The sequence below is a fragment of the Malus sylvestris genome, chromosome 1 (assembly GCF_916048215.2).
Source record: "Malus sylvestris chromosome 1, drMalSylv7.2, whole genome shotgun sequence".
NCBI classification, from domain to species: Eukaryota; Viridiplantae; Streptophyta; class Magnoliopsida; order Rosales; family Rosaceae; genus Malus; species Malus sylvestris.
In genome coordinates, this window is record NC_062260.1 from 10,746,693 (window position 1) to 10,766,906 (window position 20,214).

The 20,214-nt window shown below is 38.8% G+C and overlaps 1 protein-coding gene and 1 long non-coding RNA gene across 3 annotated transcripts in view; one reads left to right on the top strand and one right to left on the bottom strand.

The window, feature by feature from the left end:
• Positions 1–20,214, top strand: part of LOC126632042 (disease resistance protein RPV1-like) — a 49,557-nt gene that overhangs the window by 2,831 nt on the left and 26,512 nt on the right. For both annotated transcript variants that reach the window (XM_050302264.1, XM_050302269.1), the window contains exons 3-6: positions 158–442; positions 553–1,116; positions 1,203–1,784; positions 1,904–1,989. In XM_050302264.1, coding sequence (XP_050158221.1) covers positions 158–442; positions 553–1,116; positions 1,203–1,784; positions 1,904–1,989 — 1,517 coding nt within the window. The remainder of the gene's footprint in view (positions 1–157; positions 443–552; positions 1,117–1,202; positions 1,785–1,903; positions 1,990–20,214) is intronic.
• LOC126632091 (uncharacterized) lies at positions 2,076–2,772 on the bottom strand. The gene is made up of 2 exons (XR_007626571.1): positions 2,562–2,772; positions 2,076–2,435 (listed from the first exon to the last, which is right to left on the bottom strand). It is a non-coding gene; the product is annotated as an uncharacterized LOC126632091 (long non-coding RNA).

Here is a 20,214-nt window from a genome sequence, read left to right on the forward strand (position 1 = left end):
AAAGAAGAAAAGAAAAGGCTTTCATCCACTGTAAATTGAAAGAGAAAATACATAATTATGTTGTATGCCCTACCTTTCCAGTAGTTCATTCATCCAATTCACGGCTCTGCTTCGTGTGAAAATTATCCTTTTCTTGTTTTTTTTTAATCTCTAACAGGGAACAGAAGCAGTTGAAGGACTATGCTTAAGGTTGCCAGAAGGTTCTGATGACGAGGAAAGCTTCAGGACAGAAGCATTTAAGAAGATGAGGCGTCTAAAATTTCTCATGCTGGATAATGAAAAGTTGACTGGAAGCTACAAACATCTTTCCAAGGAGTTAAGATTGTTGCGTTGGTATGGATTTCCTCTTGAAGCCATACCAGCAGATTTTGATCAACGAAACCTAGTTTTTATTGGCCTGAGCTACAGCAAGATCATACGAGTTTGGGAGGATTCGAACCTGGTACGATATAATTATCAATGTCCTTGTAAATATCAACATCAGTCATCGTCATGCATTCTCTCTTTTATTTATTTGGGTTTTTATTATTGTTTTCTCTTTTGGAGTAACAGTTGCCTCAGAAGTTAAAGTATCTCCTTCTTATACACTGCCATAACCTGACTGAATTACCAGACTTTTCAAAACTCCCATATCTTGAGATATTGAACCTCAGTGGCTGTAAGGGTTTGTGTGGGGGTTACCATTTTTTAGCACAACTGAAGATGATTAAGGAATTAAATCTCAAGGACTGCAATATAACAGATGGTGCCGTTCTCGAAATAATTGGGAGTCTATCTTCTTTAAGAGTTTTAGATCTAGGTGGGAATGGTTTTAATAGGCTACCCATTCTCAGTGGCCTTTCTCAGCTTGAGAGGTTATATCTAAATCATTGCACGAACCTTCAAGCAATCCCAGATTTGCCGAACAGTTTGCTTCTACTGGAAGCGAATTACTGCACTGCATTGGAAATAATGTCCGACTTTTCAAAGATGTCGAAAATGAGGGTATTGGAACTGAAAGACTGCCGCAAACTCAAAGATATTCCAAACTTGGAGAACTCAATGGACTACATATATTCAATTCGTATGGAAGGGTGTACCAGTCTCACTGATAGTTTTAATGAGAACCTCCGAACGGTATGGTACTCTCTCTCTCTCTCTCTCTCTCTCTCTCTCTCCTTTTTGTTTTGTTGCTTATACTGACTTTGCACCCCATGTTGTAGAAAAATGCATTTGGTGGAATTTCTCTCTCCGGAAATGATAAAACTGTCAAATTTGAAGTGCCGCCAAGTATTGATTATATAGGAGGGTTGGCTTTGGGCATTGTTTATTCTTCAGACAACTCCGACTCTACTGGGTCTCTATGCATTGATGTTGTTAATTGTACCCAGCGAACTAATTTTCGCATCTGGCCAATGAAGGCCACCGTAACTGCTTCCCATGAAATATATCTTTGGTTGGGAAATCTTTCAAATAAGAAGCTCAATCTGAAAGGCGGCGACATAGTTCTTGTAAAAGCAGAATTTTATGGAGGAGATAATAGAATTAAGGTGAACAAAACAGGAGTGGATATGGTAAAATGGGATTTGTCTGATGGTCTTGCTATTTGGGACGACTATAAGACTATGCCATATGAGTCTGATGAAGACACTGATGACAATACACAGTTGGACATTCACCACGTTTTCCTCTGCTACAAGACCCCCGAGGCCTGGCCTTGGTGCATCAAGGGCTCTGATTCCGATCCACTCCCTAAGATCTTCGCTTCCGCTCTCAAAGCTCGCAAGAACGACATCACCTTTAAGGTCCGTTTTCTAGCTCAATTCGTCGGCTTTTTTGCTGTTTCTTATTTCCTGAAGCTACTGAGTTCTGGTGTTGAGCTGAGCTGAGTCCGTTGCTCACTTTTTTTCTTGGTTTTTGATAGACGTCAATGACGGTAATTGAAAGACATGAAGGAACTGAGTTTTCTGACGGCGATGTGTTGATTTTCCCACAAATGATCAAATACAGGTAAATTCGCATCGATTTCTTGAGGTTTTTGTTCTATAGTTGCTTTAATTTTAATTGAAATTTATAGAATTTAGATAATTAACCAGTGAGTGGTTAATTTTAATATGATTCATAACGATGAACTGAAACCGCAGTTGAGTATTTCTTAACAATACAACAGTAATAAGAATAAGTATATTAAGCAAGCTTGAGAGGTAAGCAAGAGAACAACAATGTCTCACTGGAGCAATCTGAAGCAATAACTTAAAACTATTCAAGATGGCACATAAAAGCTTAACTTGGTGGATGAAAAAAGTTCAAATGGTGGTTTGATTATGGAATACTGAGAGCATTGTCTTACCTATAGCTACATTGAAGAATGCCATGTAAAATTGCTTACGATGGAGAGACTAAAACATGAGCCGACCCACGTTGCCACCCGAGTGCTATTCAAAAACTGAGTCATACTATTAAAACTAAGTCATATACTATTGAAACAAATTATTTCATTAATACAACCAACACTTCCAATGTCAAAAGAGAAAGAAATAACAGTACACGGCGCATTAGCAGAAAAGTGCCACATTACATACCATTAAATGACAGCAGTTAACTCATGATATAACTGCTGGAAGAAAAACCTTGCATGATGCAAAACAACAATTAAATCGAAAAAGTGAGTCAGTTTTAGTTATATTATGACTGACACTTTTTATGTAAAAATGCTTTAGACCTAACTTTCCCCATCTGAAACTAAGCGAAAATCAAGATGGATTCCATTTCATGATTTCCCCTTGAACATGTATGCATCATGAAAAAGAAAAATATTTTTTTTTAAAAATACAAAGTTTAAAGGATGAGAAATAAAGAAAATTCAGAGAAAGGGAAGATTTAAGAGTCGAAGAAGACAGAACCAAAACATCCAAGATAACATCCAAGACTCAGCCACCACCCAGCTAGCTAGTAAACACACACCTAAAGGCTAAAAAGGATAGGGTCTTCATCAAATTAGCTATGGTCAACCTAAACCAAAATCAAGTGACAAATAAACAAAGGTATGCATAAATCATTTTCTTAGTCTGCTTTCCGATGTTAACATGTAAGAGAATCATGTAGTAGCCTTTGTTACCTTTTGAATAGGAAGGATGCAGCAGCCCCTGACAAATCAACCCATACCTCTAACTCCTACCCTTTCCATCAACCTTCTTGTCTCTCACTGTGCAAACCCTAAACTCGATGTCACCCTCTGCCTCTCTGCCTCTCTGCACGATCCCCTTGACGAGGCCCCCACGGAATTGCAGAACACAAACGCCCCAAATGGTGGCCGTTTGGATTAGGATTGAAGGGGGCAAAAGAGTCATTTGATTTTTCGGTGAAACCTAGCCCAAAACGCTTGAGAACTGCACCCTGGGCCTAAATGCAGCGGCCCAACCCAGCTGTTAAGCACGGCCCAGACTAGCACACACAATGGCAAACCGTAATTAATTCATAATTGAGGGCCCATTCCATAACCAACATGAATTTACTGACTTAAATAGATAATTAGATATGTGTTAGCTTTTGAAATTAGTTCTAGAAATTGAATTTAATGGCTCAGTTTACGACTAATTCCTTGCCTGTAAATCCCTTTTTGTGATTCTGAGGTTGTTTTTGTTTGTTGATCAAAGGAGCTTGAAAGAGTCGGATGTGGACAGCTTTGTTGATGATGTCCTTGTGAATCACAAACCATGGGCTTCTGGAGTGCAAGAGCCGTTGATTGGCCCCTATGTATTTATATGCGCACATATGAGTCAAAATGAATGGGATCGTTATCGTGCACGTGTTCTCATTGATAAGTTCAAACATGAGGCTGAGCTGCGAGGATTGACGGATCAGGTATTTGTTACTGCTTGCTTTCACATTGGAGGCCACAGGTATGCTGGAAACTTGGTTATCTACAGCCCAGGTTCAGATGGAAGCATAATAGACCATTGGTAAATATTCGGATCATAACAATTTAAAATTTATCGTATTGGGATCGATGAAGGAGTTTGAATATTATGTATTATTAATTGCAGGTATGGCTACATCTTTCCTAGTGATGTGCCGGAATTGCTTGATCAGTATATTGGGAAGGGAGAGATTATAGAACGACATTGGAGGTTTGTACGTTTTTGGTTTTGCCTACTGTCTTTGGATGAAAATTTCACTGGACAGAAGCTTCTGTCGTCGTATTTTTCAATTGCTGATTATGTCTAGTCTTGTATGATAGATTATTACATTAACATGGAGGAACTTTTGTGGAGAAAGCACAAAAGAATTGGATATAACTGCATTACCCTGTATATGTTTCTAATTTGTAATGTTGTTGTGATTTGTTATTAAGCTTGATCATACCTGTTCTTACTCAATTGCTATTGACGAAACTTTGAGTTGAATCTTTAAATAGCTGAACACGAAATTCAATTTCATTCCTTATAGGGGCCAAATCGGAGCATCTTCTGATGAAGCTGAAGAAATTAATGACCGGGAGCTTCCAAATGGAGAAGAAAATATGAAAATCGAGGATATGCCACAAGAAAATAGCAATCAGATTCACCAAGAAAAGGGCAATCAGATTGAGAATAGTGAGAACGGTGAAAGTGAGGAAAAGCAGCTGAAAGAAACCAGAGAGTCCAAATCATCATTTGTTTATGAGCCTACGGATATGCGTGGTTCTGCAAGCTGGTGGGTTTGTCCGTAAAAAGAAAGCTTCTCTTAATTACTCAAGCATTTCTTCAGAAGTTATTTATATTTTTTTAAAAGGAACTGAATTATAATATTGATAGTTGACATTCTTTTCCATGCATTATATAATACCTAAGTTCCATAATACATAAATTTCAAAACTTAATTCACCTTATAATATATATTATGGAGTCTAAGCAGTTCTTTTCATTCTCGTGTGCCAGGACCTTAGATGATGCCCTTGGGGAGCTATCAAGAAGGATCCAGAACTGGTTATGAAGCATGGATACGGTGATACGGAAAATCTTTAAAAATTAAAATACGATATGTTATGGATACGGCAAATAAAAATGTTTATAGCAATAAAAATATACATTTTAAAACATAATTCATCATTCAAATTCAAGTACATGATTTTACTTAGAGGGAAGCTCTTTGTATTGTAGAAGAAGTGTGAGTCGTATTCATGGTTTTAATTAGAGGGAAGCTCTTTGTATTCAACAACTTTCAATTATAGATGTCTCTTATTAATTTTCTCCTCCTCATTACCTTTTTTGAAAGTGTAAATGTATCCTAAAAGCTGGATACGTGTATCTTAAATGGAGGATACGCGAATCCATCCTATCACATTCGTGTCCATCAACCAGGATACATGTCGGACGAGTATCTGAGAGTATCGTATCCGATCAAGTATTGGATACGGGATACGAGACCAAACAGAAGTATCCGTGCATCATAGACTGGGAGTAAAGCGATGATCTCACAGCTACTGCCGTGGTATTGTTGTTGCCACGAGGGATGACAAATTTAACCGTTAAACCCGATAACCGTGGATAACCGTCCGAATGGATTGGATTTGGATATGAAAACTCAGGCATATTTTGGGTATGGGGAAAAACCATGAATATTATTTGGTTATGATTTTAGATATGGTTATAAGGGTCTCCAATCCGTATCTGAACCGAATAATATATATAATATAATTATATATAATATTAGAGTATTATAATATATATATATATATATATATATATATATATATTATTTACTGAATCCATTATCTTGAGAATACAAAAATTGCATTGTGTGAATTGCATTTTGTGCGTAAGTTCAAAAGTTTAAATATGAATCAAAATCTATGAAATTCAATGGTGTTTATGGTTCGACAAAAAAAAAATTGATGCTTATAGGAGATATTAAAGATCAGCCAACATTATTAATGTTTAGCTTTCATTTTATGCCTCACAAGATCCATTCATTAAATCATTTTATTAATGTTTAACTTTAATTTTATGCTCCACAAGATCCTCTGCCTCTCTGTACAATCTCCTTGACGAGCTCCCCACCAAATTGTAGAACACAAACACCCCAAATGGTGGCCGTTGGATTAGGACTGAAGGGGGCAAAAGAGTCATTTGATCTTTCGGTGAAATCCAGCCCAAAACTGGTGAGAGCTGCACCCTGGGCCCAAATGCAGTGGCTTATCACAAATAAGCCACTCTAAATACCATTTCCACTTCACAGTAAAAACAAAGTGCAGGAAGTATAGCTCATATTTTTAGCAGCGTTATTTTGACAACAATTCTGCAAGTGGTGGATTGCCCAGTGGGTAGGGCATTTCTCTTAGTCCTACTGCATCCCGGGCTCAAAGTTCTAACCATCCCCCATACCAGTTTGAGCACACCAAAGGCCAAATTTAGCATGTTCTGTCTTCATCCACCCACCCTCAGCAGATACTTATACAATATTCAAACAAAACTTGCCAAATTCATTCTTAAAATACAAAATGAAAATAGTTTATGATCACTGACCTCTTGGGATCAAACGATATCCGGATGCAGTGATCTGTGGTTCATGATTTCCCATTGAACATGTTCATCTATCTGCATCACCAAAAAAAAAAATACAATATTCAAACAAAACTTGCCAAATTCATTCTTAAAATACAAAATGAAAATAGTTTATGATCACTGACCTCTTGGGATCAAACAATATCCGGATGCAGTGATCTGTGGTTCATGATTTCCCATTGAACATGTTCATCTATCTGCATCACCAAAAAAAAAAAAATTTTAAAAAAAAATACAAAGTTTAAAGGATGAGAAATAAAGAAAATTCAGAAAAGGGGAAGATATAAGAGTCGAAGAAGACAGAACCAAAACATCCAAAACTCACCCACCAAGATAATCAAGACAACCAAGATAACATCCAAGACTCACCCACCACCCAGCTAGCTAGCAAAAACACACCTAAAGGCTAAAAAGGATAGGGTCTTCATCAAATTAGGTATTAGGTGAGTCTTGGATGTTTTAGCTATGGCCAACCCAATCCAGAATCAAGTGACAAATAAACAAAGGTATGCATAAAGAATGAATTGAACAGTAAATTAGCCGAGTCTTGGATCTTTCCGTTAACTTTAATTAATAAGATTGGGTTTGGATCTATCTTAGTCGGACCTAGCTTTTCTGCCATCTCAGTTCATACACTCTCATCTCTTTCTATTTGTACGGTCACGGTTAAGTCACGTCAACATTTTATATTACTATTGTTTTTTGTCTTATTATCTCTATAAAAAAAACCAATATAAAATGTTGACGTGGCTTAACCGTGACCGCACAAAATAGAAGGGGATGGAAGTGTATGGAAACTGAGAGGGCAGAGAAGCCGGGTCCATCTAAGTCTGCCTTTCCTGAACATTAAATTCACATCCAACAGTAAAAAATGAATTGAAATTTTTTTGTTACCTTTTGAATTGGGACAAGGATTGTCTGCCCTCCCACTTCCGGTGTCCTCCTGTTTGTGTGGTCACGGTTAAGCCACGTCAACATTTTATATTACTATTCATTTTTGTCTTATTATCTCTTAAAAAAAACAATATACAATGACTTTGGAGGTACAACTACGTCACTCATGTTGATGTGCCGGAAATGCTTGATCAGCATATTAGGAAGGGAGAGATCATACAATGACTTTGGAGGTTTGTGTATTTTTGGTTTCGCCTACCGTCTTCTGATGAAAATTCACTAGAACTGAAGCTTCAGTTGTCATATTTTTCGATTGCTGCTTATTTCTATTGTTGTATGATAGATTATTGAGATAGAGTAACATTAACATCGAGGAACTTTTGTGGAGAAAGCACAAAAGAATTGAATATAACTGCATTACCCTGTATATGTTTCTGATTTGTAATGTTGTTGTGATTTGTTTATTAAGCTAGATAATACTTGTTCTTACTCAATTGCTATTGACGAAACATAGAGTTGAATCTTTAAATAGTTGAACATGAAACTCAATTTCATTCCTTGCATGGGGAAGGTTCCAAATGGAGGAGAAAGTAGGTAAAAAAAGGAAAAGCCCCAAGAAAATGACAATCAGGCGTGGACGAAGCGGAAGCGAGAATGTCAGCTTGAGTAACGCAAACATTGGTGAGAATCCAATGCCGCGAGAACCTAAGGGTTCCTCCGCAAGGTTCGTCCACGGAGGTTGAGTCAGGGCCTTGTAAAGTATGAAGAACTTACTGTATCTTGCAGAAGAAGAAAGAAAGAGATAGAGAGAAGTAGAGATTTAGAGAGAGAAAGAATATACTGTTTTTATTAACTAGTTATCAACAATAGTTACACACACTAGTTATATACCAGATTTAGTAGCTTACTAACTAAGCCACATACTCAACTCACAATCTATTGACATTTGTCACTCTATCTAACCATTGAATCATAAGCTCATAACAAACCCATATTATTGTTAACATCCTCCCGCAATCTCAGGATGGGAATTTCCTAGACGGAGATTGTAGCAATGAGTGTGAAACAAAGAAGTCGACAAGCCTTTGGTGAGAATATCTGCAAACTGAGCATTAGAAGTAACAAACTGAACCTGGAGTAACTTCTTAGCGACCCGTTCTCGGACAAAATGAACATCAATTTCAATATGCTTCGTCCTTTGATGCATAACAAGATTATAAGCAAGTGCAATGGCAGAGAGATTATCACAATACAAGATAGCAGGAGAAGGCACAGAAACATTCATAAATTGTAATAACTGCTTGATCCAATCCATCTCTGCTGCAGTAGAAGATAAAGCCCTGTATTCGGCCTCAGTAGAGGATCGAGAAACTGTATTTTGCTTCTTAGAAGACCAAGAAATAGGATTAGATCCCAAATAGACAACCAATCCCGTTGTAGACCTCCTGTCATTGGGATCCCCGGCCCAGTCAGCATCACTATAAGCATAGAAGGTCAAATCCCCTTTACTAAACTGAATGCCATAGTCCTGCGTCCCCCGCAAGTATCTGAGGATTCTTTTGACAGCAACAAAGTGGGACTCCATGGGACAGTGCATGAATTGACAAACTTGATGGACAGAGAAGGCAATGTCAGGCCGTGTGAATGTCAAATACTGAAGTGCACCAACAATGCTTCTATACAAAGTAGGATTATGAAACGGTTTACCATCATCCTTTAACAGTCTATTGTAAGCTAGGCAAGGAGTGGTACAAGACTTGGATTGGAGCATATCAGTTTTGATCAACAAATCTGAGACATACTTAGATTGAGAGAGGAACAAACCGTGGGATTGCTGTGTAATTTGAATACCAAGGAAATAATGAAGAGGCCCTAAGTCCTTGATGTCAAACTCAGAATGTAAAGCTCCAATAACCTCAGTAATGGCATCTGTAGCACTGCCTGTAATGATAATGTCGTCGACATACAATAAAAGAATGACAACAGACTGCCCAACATGTTTCACAAAGAGGGAAGAATCTGAGTATGTAGTAAGAAATCCCAGAGATGGTAAAAACGTTGTGAATCTCTCATTCCAAGCCCTTGGGGCTTGTTTTAGACCATATAAGGACTTGTGTAATCTACACACATGCGTGGAATAATGAGGATCCAAAAAACCAGGGGGCTGAGACATGTATACTTCCTCTTGTAATATGCCATGAAGAAAGGCATTCTTCACATCTAGTTGTCTAAGTGACCAACCAAAATGAGCAGCAAGAGCTAAGACTAACCGGACCGTAGTTGGTTTAACCACAGGGCTGAAGGTTTCTCCATAATCAACACCTTCCTCTTGATTAAACCCTTTAGCAACTAGTCTCGCTTTATACCGAGAAATGGTGCCATCAGCATTTTTTTTAATCTTATAAACCCACTTACACCCTACAAGATTTTTATGTGGAGGAAGAGGAATAAGAGACCAAGTACCCTGAGAATGAAGAGCTGAAAGTTCCTCTTTCATGGCTGATAACCACACAGAAGATTTCAAGGCTGACTTATATGTTGCAGGCTCGATTTGAGATAAATCCACTAACTGATCATCTTGAAGAACAGAGAGAAAGACCTTTTTCTTAGATATCCCACTCTTAGATCGAGTCTGCATTGAATGTGTATTGAGTGGAGGAATTGGTAAGATAACCTGTAAACTGTCAGGAGAAAAAACAATAGGATCTTCAGATTGCTTATACGAAGGCTGAGAAGTACTTGCAGGAGCCACAGGGGTAGGAGAGGATAATGATGGAGAAGAACTTGCTGATATGGTTGGGGTTGCAGTAATGAGTTGTGGACTGGAACTGTGAGCATCATTGGGAGCTGAAGAATGAGTATCATTTGGCATAGAAGTATGACCAGGGACTATAGTATTCTGATTAGTGACATACATATTTGGAAACTGTGATATGACAAAAGATGGAAGAGACTTGGAACACACAGGAACTGGACACTTTGAACTCAAACTGGTATATGGAAATTCAGTTTCATCGAATATAACATGTCTGGAAACATATATCCTCTTATGAGACACCTCATAACAAATAAACCCTTTATACTTAGAAGCATAACCCAGAAATATGCACTTTGTGGTCCTAGGTTGAAGTTTGGTACTATTATAGGGTCTGAGTAATGGAAAACATGAGCACCCAAAAATTCGGAGATTAGTGATATCAGGAATAGAATGAAACAACAATTCAAATGGTGATTTGTTGTTTAAGGTGGAGGTAGGCATTCTATTAATAAGATAGACAGCCACTTGACAAGCAAAAGACCAAAACTGTGATAGAGGTTTCAATGATATGTCTATGTTTGCTTTCGGCTAGCCCATTTTGTTCCGGGGTATGAGGGCAAGATATTTGATGGTTGATTCCTTTATCAAGAAGAAAGGTTTGAAGTGTTTTGCTAATATATTCCCCTCCCCCATCACTTTGTAAAGTTTTAATGGTAGTGGTAAAATGATTCAAAACAAAGTTATAGAAACCAACAAAGACAGAACAAACATCACTTTTATTGCTTAGAGGAAAAATCCAACAATATCGAGTGCATTCATCAATGAATGTCACATAGTATTTGAAACTGTCAACAGAAATACAAGGAGAGGGACCCCAGACATCAGTATGTACAACTTCAAATGGGGTAACAGATTTTGACACAGAAGCAACAAAGGGCAGTTTACAAAATTTTCCTTCCAGACAAGTAGAACAAATCACAGGTTTTGAATCAAATGCAACAGACACTTTACACTGTTTTAAAATGGAAGACACTACAGAATTTGATGGATGCCCTAATCTACTATGCCAAAGTGCAGAAGATACTTGGTGGCCAAGAAATGCCACTTGAGATCGAGGGGATGAAGCACGGCCAGGAAATGGAATTGGATACAACCCATCACTGCAAAGCCCCTTGAACATTATCCTCCATGTGGCCTTGTCCTGAATCAAAAAACAGAAAGCATCATATATCAACCAGCAATTATTGTCCAGACACAATCGATGTACAGACAACAAATTCTGTGTTAACCGAGAAACATATAGGACAGAATGTAATTGCAATGGTTTAATTGGAGTTGGAATACTGGAAGAACCAATATGTGAAATAGATAAACCTGCACCACTAGCTGTTTGAATTGTCTCAGTGGACGAATAGGGAGTAGCCAATGAAAGATTATTCAAATCAGCAGTCATATGTGATGTAGCCCTCGAATCAGTAAGCCAGAACTATTGAGGAGATGCACTGGGAACAACAGAATTAGAGACAGTGTTGACATGCATAGCAGTAGGCGCAGAGTTCTGAACATTGGAGTTCCTGTAAAGACAAAACTGTGCACTATGATTCTTTTTACCACATATTTGACAACCTTGAACCGCAGCAGTATCAGAATTCCTGAACCGGCAAGTATCAGCCAAATGCCCATATTTACCACAAATTTGACAATTAGTGTGAAACTGGCCTTGCTGAGATGGTGGTGAATTCCCAAGAATACCAGGTGCATTATTGATGTAACCAGATTTGTTATTCCCAAACCGAGGATAGGAATTGTTGTAAAATTTCCCTCTGCCTTTGTTCTTGTTAAAATTTGGCTTATAACCAAAGGCATTAAAGAACCCAGATTGAGAACCATAAGGATTAAACTGTCGGTCATAGTTTGAATTCTTAGAATCATGACCACTGTTCTTGGCAACCATTGCAGTTAAGAATGGAGTGGCAGCCACATTTTCAATCATTGCTTCCTCAGCAAGTAACTGAGAGCGAAGATCCTTCGTGGAAATAACATGTTCTCTTCCACGAATTATAGACCTCAACGTATTATACTCAGAAGAAAGACCATTCAAAGTTAAGATCACAATATCATCATCCGCAAATGTGACTCCGGCAGCAGAAAGATAATCATGAGCCTCTTTAATTCTTTGTAAATATTGAGAAATGGAATCAGTACCTTTCTTGATGTTTTGCAATGCAGATTTCATCTGAAAAATTGTTGTCCGAGTAACAATGGAAAATTGCTCCTTGAGACGAACCCATAGGGTGCGTTTGGTACGCAGACGGGACGGGACGGGACGGGACGGAACGGGACGGGACGGGACGGGACGAGACGGAACGGGACGAGACGGAACGAAGGTGTAATTTTTGAAAAAGACATGGGGTATATTTGTCTTAAAATGGTAAAACATTGTGTTCCACAGACGTGGAACAAACCCGTTCCAGGGGGGGAGGTGGAACGCAAAAACACCCAAAATCTGTCCCGTGGAACAGCCCGTTCCACCCATTTTTGGCGCACCAAACGCGGGACGGAACGCCTCGTCCCGTTCCGTCCCGTCCCGTCCCACGTACCAAACGCATCCATAAGTCACGAGCACTGGTACTTCCAATTGCACAAGAAACGGCGGATGGAGACAAAGTGGCAGTGATCAACTGCATGAGTGCCCTATCATGCATCTTCCAAATCTTGAAAGTATCAGTCTCAACACGAAGAGAAGAATCAGTTGAACCCCCAGATACAGTGGAATCAAACCGTGAGGGGCAAGGGTTGATGCCATCGACAAATCCCATTATGCCATGACCTTCCAAAAGTAATTCCATCTGGAAATTCCACACAAGATAGTTAGAATCATCTAGTTTGACAGTAACTGATGAAGACACTGTCGATATAAGAGAGGAAATAGGAGATTGAAGGATCTGAAGTTGTGCAGCCGTCACCATAGTTTCAAATCAGAGAGAAAACCCAGATGCAAATTCGCAGAGGAATTAACACAAACACCTGGAGTGCACAAGAAGATGCGCAAGAAATCAAGAAATACAGAGAGATCAAGACCCCAAGAAACGTGAGAAAGAGGAGCAGATCACAGATAGAGAGCGGAAGCGGAGAAATCCAAGATCGAATAACCGTCAAGCACGAAGCATTGCGGCGAATGATACCATGTAGAGATAGAGAGAAGTAGAGATTTAGAGAGAGAAAGAATATACTGTTTTTATTAACTAGTTATCAACAATAGTTACACACACTAGTTATATACCAGATTTAGTAGCTTACTAACTAAGCCACATACTCAACTCACAATCTATTGACATTTGTCAGTCTATCTAACCATTGAATCATAAGCTCATAACAAACCCATATTATTGTTAACAGGCCTAAGATCAGGCCGAAAGGCATAGTCGATGGACAACAGTAGCTGTAGCCTATAGCTTTTATAGAAGGTCATGCTGAAACGCACTCTAATCCTCCAAACCATGCTCTTATATGAAAAGAGAAATCTAAGAACGGGGACGACAGCTTCCCATGTGAAGGTCGTACTATATAGCTGGTGTTCTAATTCATGGAGAGAATTAGATCACACTTCTCCGTTTGATGTAATTTGGTATTGGGATTACCCTTACTCTAGTGAAACTGACACTATGTCAATGGGAATTCAAACTGCATGGTCACTAACGACACTGATACTCACAGTGCAATTCTTTCTTTCGACATGGCTGATGAAGTGTTCCGATTGATTTGTTTTCCAAAGTTACCGGAATTTTTACCGGACGGCGGTACGCATATCAATATCCATGCATGGAACGATGATTCTCTTTCCGTGGTTGTTCAGCCAAAGTCTTATATTCCTGACAAGACTTGTGAAGTATGGATCTTGCATGACTACGCTGACGATGAATCTTTGGACTAAGCTAATCACGATAGGGCCAATTGAAGGCATTGCGAGGTCATTGGAGCTATTGGGATTTTGGCGAAGTGGAGAATTTCTTTTCCAATGTGACAAAGAAGAAATTATGATCTCGTACAACCCAAATTCACAGAAGATTACTCACCAATTCCGAGTTTGTGGATCGGTGCGAGCTTATTATTCAGAGAGCTTGGTTTCAATCATAGGGGATCGACGGGACAACCAAAATATGTTGTTTGATGTAGTTAAGGAAAGTAATGATCCAACTCTTTAACAAACCACATCTTCGTAAGGATTATTCAGTTCAGTGTTTAAATTATGGACTCGTTATTTTTTATATTTTTTTTTGTTGTTAGGTCGCCTAATCACCAAATGAATTGCAATTCCTTCTTTTGTTTCGTTGATACAATATTTGCCTCAACATTTTATTTCCGGCGGATGCTTCCTTGATATTTTTAAGTATATGGTATGGTTCTTGCTTATTGGGACCAAAATATTAGCATGTCTGTTTGTCTTTTAATGAATGCCACGATGTGTTTAAAATAAAGAGCAGTAGATCTGAAGTATGAGATGACAACTTTTCGGTGTGCTGGAATTTATCATGGTACAAGTATCATCATCCAAGTGGTTGAATTTTGTTATTTTTATTTTTTATATTTTTCACACAAAATGAGATTGCTTTACTTTTCAAAATATAAAAAATATTTAATTATGACCGTACGATATTTAATCAACGATCCGTATGCGTTGATTTCTAAGATCCTTAGGGAGGGGGATCTGGCGAGAATCCAATCCTCTTTCTCCCCCTTCAATTAGACAAAGTCTCCTTATTTTATTACTTTTTTTTTAGACCAGACTAGGTTGGATTGATTTAGTAAAGCGTTTGGTGCAGTGTCGGACTAAAAAGCAGAATAATAAAAAATAAAAAAATCTTTTTCTTTTTTTATTTCTTTTTCTTTCCATTTTCTGGAAGGGAATTGTTATTAGCACTCCAAAAATCTCATTATACACTCCAAACTTTCTATATTAGGAAAAAAAAAATACACAAATGTAGAATGAGATTTTTAGAATGATAATAACACTTCCCTTTCTGGAACTCTCTATCTGTTTTTAGAGTGCACAGATTGATAATTACAAAATGGAGACATGCCTCACTTTCAATTCTCAATTCCTAATTTTTTCCCCAAATTTCCAATTCCCACCAAAAACCCCAATTCTGCTCCTTCCAACTCCGTCAGCGGCCATGGTGAGTTTTCCCGTCCGACAACCTCTCTCTCTGTCCTTTGTTTTCTCATCTAAATCCATCTGGCCAAATCCTTCTCTCCCCCAATTCCGTCGGCGGCCATGGCGAGTTTTCCCGTTTGGGTGTTTCTGATTCTAAGATTTTTGGGGGTTCTGGGTCGTAATCGGATTCTGGGTAGTTCTGCACTCCTTTGCGATGTAAGCTTGTGGTGGTGGCTCGAGGGATTCTGGGAAGACAAGAGGCAGTGACATAGTCCTAGCGAATACCAAGGTTTCAGTCGGGAATAGCTAGCGACGCTTAGCAGAGTCCGGAGTCGAGGCGAGTCCTACCCAGCGTCATTTAAGTTAGTCCCTTGCTACGCCAAACACAGGACTACACGGACTGTTAGTCCAGTCCTGTCCAGTGAATGCTAACGATGTCAAACAAAGGTGATTTGGTGTTGTGCAATTATGGTGTTTATGATGCCGAATATGTGTTTTTCGTACCGAGTTACAACGATGATGTTCTGTTCTGTTGTGTTCTCAATCTGTTTGTTTGTTGCGTTTTGTTTGTTCTAGATATAAGAATCAAAATTTTGCTGTAAAAATTGTTCATAGAGGAGAAACCCAGAGCAGATTGCCAAGAGAGAAGAGCGGTTTGCGAGGGAGGTGGCAATGGTGTCGAAAGTGCAGCACAAGAACTTAGTGAAGGTTGTTGTCTAGTTTTCGATAAGTATTTGTGATTACTAAATGGGTGATGGGGGTTTTTTAACTTCGTGATTCTGAGGTTGTTTTTGTTTCTCAATCAAAGGTGCTTGAAAGAGTCGGATGTGGACAGCTTTGTTGATGATGTCCTTGTGAATGACAAACCATGGGCTTCCGGAGTGCAAGGGGTGTTGACTGGCCCCCATGTATTTGTATGTACACATGGCAACGCCCCATGTATTTGTATGTGCACATGGTAGTCGAGAGATGTGGTGTTTGTGGACCTGTCCTCATTGATAAGTTCAAAGAGGAGGCTGAACTGCGAGGATTGACGAATCAGGTATTTATTACCAATAACAGGCCATTGGTAATGTCTGGATCATAACAATTTAAAATTTATCGTATTGGGATAGATGAAGGAATGTGAATATTATGTAATAATTCATTGCAGGTATGGCTATGTCACTACTGATGATGTGCCGGAATTGCTTGATCAGCATATTGGGAAAGGAGAGATCATCGAACGACTTTGGAGGTTTGTGCATTTTTGGTTTTGCTTACCCCCTTCTGATGAAAATTTCACTGGAACTGAAGCGTTGTCATATTTTACGATTGCTGATTATTTCTAGTGTTGTATGATAGATTATTGATATAGAGTTGCATTAACATCGAGGAACCAAATCAAACAACTAGTGTGAACCAAAATCAAACAACCTTTTTCTTTATTGATAAACCAAACCAGAGGTGGTTTGGGGAACGGGGGATGGGGTCAAGTAGGCACTTCACAGAGATGGAGAAAGCGAAGCAGATCTAGCGAATTGGATATAACGGCATTACCTTGTATATGTTTCTGATTGTAATGTTCTTCTGATTAATTGTTGTCAAATTGTGTATTAAGCTTAATCATACCTATTCTTACTCAATTGCTATTGACGACACTTAGAGTTGAATCTTTAAATAACTGAACACGAAATTCAATTTCATTCCTTACAGGGGCCAAATGGGGGTATCTTTTGATGAAGCTGAAAAAATTAATGACCCGAAGCTTCCAAATGGAGGAGAAAGTACGAAAATCAAGGAGAAGCCCCAAGAAAACAGCAATCAGATTCAGAAAAATGAGAACTTTTCAGGCTGTTGCCAAGGTGCTAAGAGTAATGGATTTACATGCTGCAAAGAAGTAAGTTTGGAGCAAAACGGTGGAAGTGAGGAAAAGAAGCTTAAAGAAACCAGAGAGTTGTGTGCCAGGAAGGATGCCTTAGGGAAGCTGTCAAGCTTGATTGGGAACTGGGAGCAAAGTGATGTTCTTGCAGCTGCTCCGTGGTTGGAGCAGTGGCAACAGTGGCCGTGGCCTATAGCTTTTATAGAAGGTTAGGCTGAAACGTACTCTAAGCCATGTCGGGTTCTACCACGGGTGTAGAGGCCCTATATATTTTTTTCTTTGTAGAAAGATGTTATAACGTCAATTAAATAAGCTCTTATATGAAAGGAGAATATGGTAGCTACACTATACGTTCGTTTTTGGAGGGTGGCATGATTTCCCGAAGCTAAGCCGTCTATAGTTACAAAAATATTCACTATTCCTTTCCGTAGTTGCTTGCTTACACAACTGATTTGTTGTTCCAATATACTGTTGAATGGTTTTATCTTGATAGTGGGATTTGTTATGGGACTGCTTTCATGTGGTGTTTTCTAAGCTCTTGTGATTGTTTTCGATTTGCCTGCTGAACTTTTAATTCAACCATGGATTATGTCAAAATTTATGATAATTTTTGTCTAAATTTCAAAAGAGAGAAAGGCAGCGTTGTCCTAGTAGAGATGGCAAAGCTCAGAGTTTGGTTGAGATCATCGTCCACTGCTGATCTTTGCAAGCATCTCCTCCACCAGCCTCAATACCGGTGTACTCATCCATCAACTTTTTCGTCCTGCATAAACTGCTCTATATCCTTATTCCTGGACTGTTTACAAAATAAAGGTAGTCATTTAGTTACTCTGTTGGAGCTTAATTCTTCTGCCTCTTTTTGTTAAGATGGGTTGTTGGAGTTGGAGATGAGGACTGGTCCCATTGATGCTCTCTAGACTGACTCAAAAATTTGAAAGTTGCTTTGCACCGTGACGTCAAGTCAACTGGTCAAAGTTGGGCGGCAGACTTCTCAAAAAACTAAAAAAGAAAGGAAATTGCATCGTAAACTGTGGGGGAATAACACTCAGGCCATCTCCAACCGAAGGCTGGCCAGAGGGCTCGTTTGAGTCCTCTGGCCCTCCAAGATTCTCCAAGATATTAATATTTTAATGAACAGTACAGGGTCATATTTGCCTCCGTCTCCAACCGAGGGCCAGAGAGCCAAAGGGCTCGTTTTAGCCCTGTCACAAAAAACCGTCTCCAACCGAGGGTCAAAGGGCCATAGGGCCAAACATAATTTATTATTTAAAAACTACAATTTAATGTTGTATAAATGGCCTAGGAAGTTATACGAAAAAAATAGAATTGAAAAAAAATATGAAACAAATTTTGTGAAATAGAAGTTATAGGAAAAAAAATATGAAACAAAATTTGATTCATATGAAAAGAAAAAAAAAAGGAAAAAAAGAAGTTTAAATTCATTAAAAAAAAAAAAAAAAAAAAGAGGCCTAATAATCCAACGGCTACTAGCCGTTATATTAAAAAACATTTCAAAATATTAGTGTCGGTTATAACCGACACTAATAGTAGAACTATTAAAAAAAAAAAAACCTCTTCAATGCTGTCGGTTTTAACCGACAGCAGTAGAAAACATTAAAAAAAAAATAAGCCAGCCCTCTCCGATCCCGTGGGGCCCTCCCAGATTCCAGAGCCCTCTGGCCTAGCCCTCGGTTGGAGACGGTTTTAGGGCTATTTTCGGCCCTCTGGTCCTCTGGACCCTTCGGTTGGAGATGGCCTCACGCATTATCGACACGGCAGTTGGACCGACTTGACTTTGGTTATTTGAAAGCCAAGCTGCACTTCTACAGGCTGCAATGGATACCAGCAGCTCCGCCCGTGGAGCTGGCTCTGCCGCCTCTTCGTCTTCCTCCCAGAGCTCAAACCGCTGGAAGCACGAGGTGTTCCTGAGCTTTAGAGGCGAAGACACCCGCAACACCTTCACAGACCACCTCGACATTGCATTTCGCAAAGCCGGAATCAACACGTTTATAAACTACCGGCTCAGAAGGGGGGAAGATATACAGAGAGAACTTGACCGAGAAATCGAAGGGTCGAAGATCGCTGTAGTCGTCATCTCGAAGAGGTATGCGGAGTCCCGATGGTGCCTGAAGGAGCTGTCGAAGATCATGAGGTGCCAAGAAGAGCAAGAGGGGAAAAAGGTCTATCCAATATTCTACGACGTTGACCCTTCTCAAGTGAGGAAACAGAGTGGAAGTTACAATTAGGTTTTTGTATTAGCACCCAACCTATTGTTTTTTTTTTTTTTTTTTGAACAAAAAATATTTTTTACACCAAAGGGGGAGGGGGTGGGCTTAGCCTAACAATGGATGAGCAATAATATATTTCAAATTCGCCTTTAACGAGAACTGAACATAAGACCTCTCACTTCCAAATGAAGAGGAATACCACTGTACCGTAGTTACTAAGTAGCAGCACCTAACCTATTGTTGAATATATCTGACATAAATTTTATTATTAGATGACTGATGTACCTTAAAATGAAATGACTATTTAATCCAAATAGGATTTTAAATATATAATTTCTTCTCAGGGGATAGCAGAAGATGTAGAAGAGCATTAGCAGTAGAACAGTGGCAATAAGGAGACTAGAATTAGAATTTGATTTTATACGTTTTTAGGAAAAAAAAACTTTGGAGCTTTGGTATCTGAATTTAACAAAATGTGAAGCATTGATCATTTACGCCTAATTGTATGAGAATTGCTGTCAAAATGTGAAACACGTCACAAGCTTAATTTGATGGTGATGCGTGAAGGGCGAATCCTTTACATTTTGTCAAACACATACTATTTCTAATGGATTTCTAATTCTATGACTAAAGGCTATAATACAGTTATAGTCCAGTTGCAATCTAGTTGAGCTTATAACTTATACGGTCATAATGCATTTCAGAAACATGGTTGCATTTTAGCTTAGTTAATCACATGGATCAATCTCATTTACTCAAATCTTCTTACTAAAAAAATATCTGGTCATGATGAA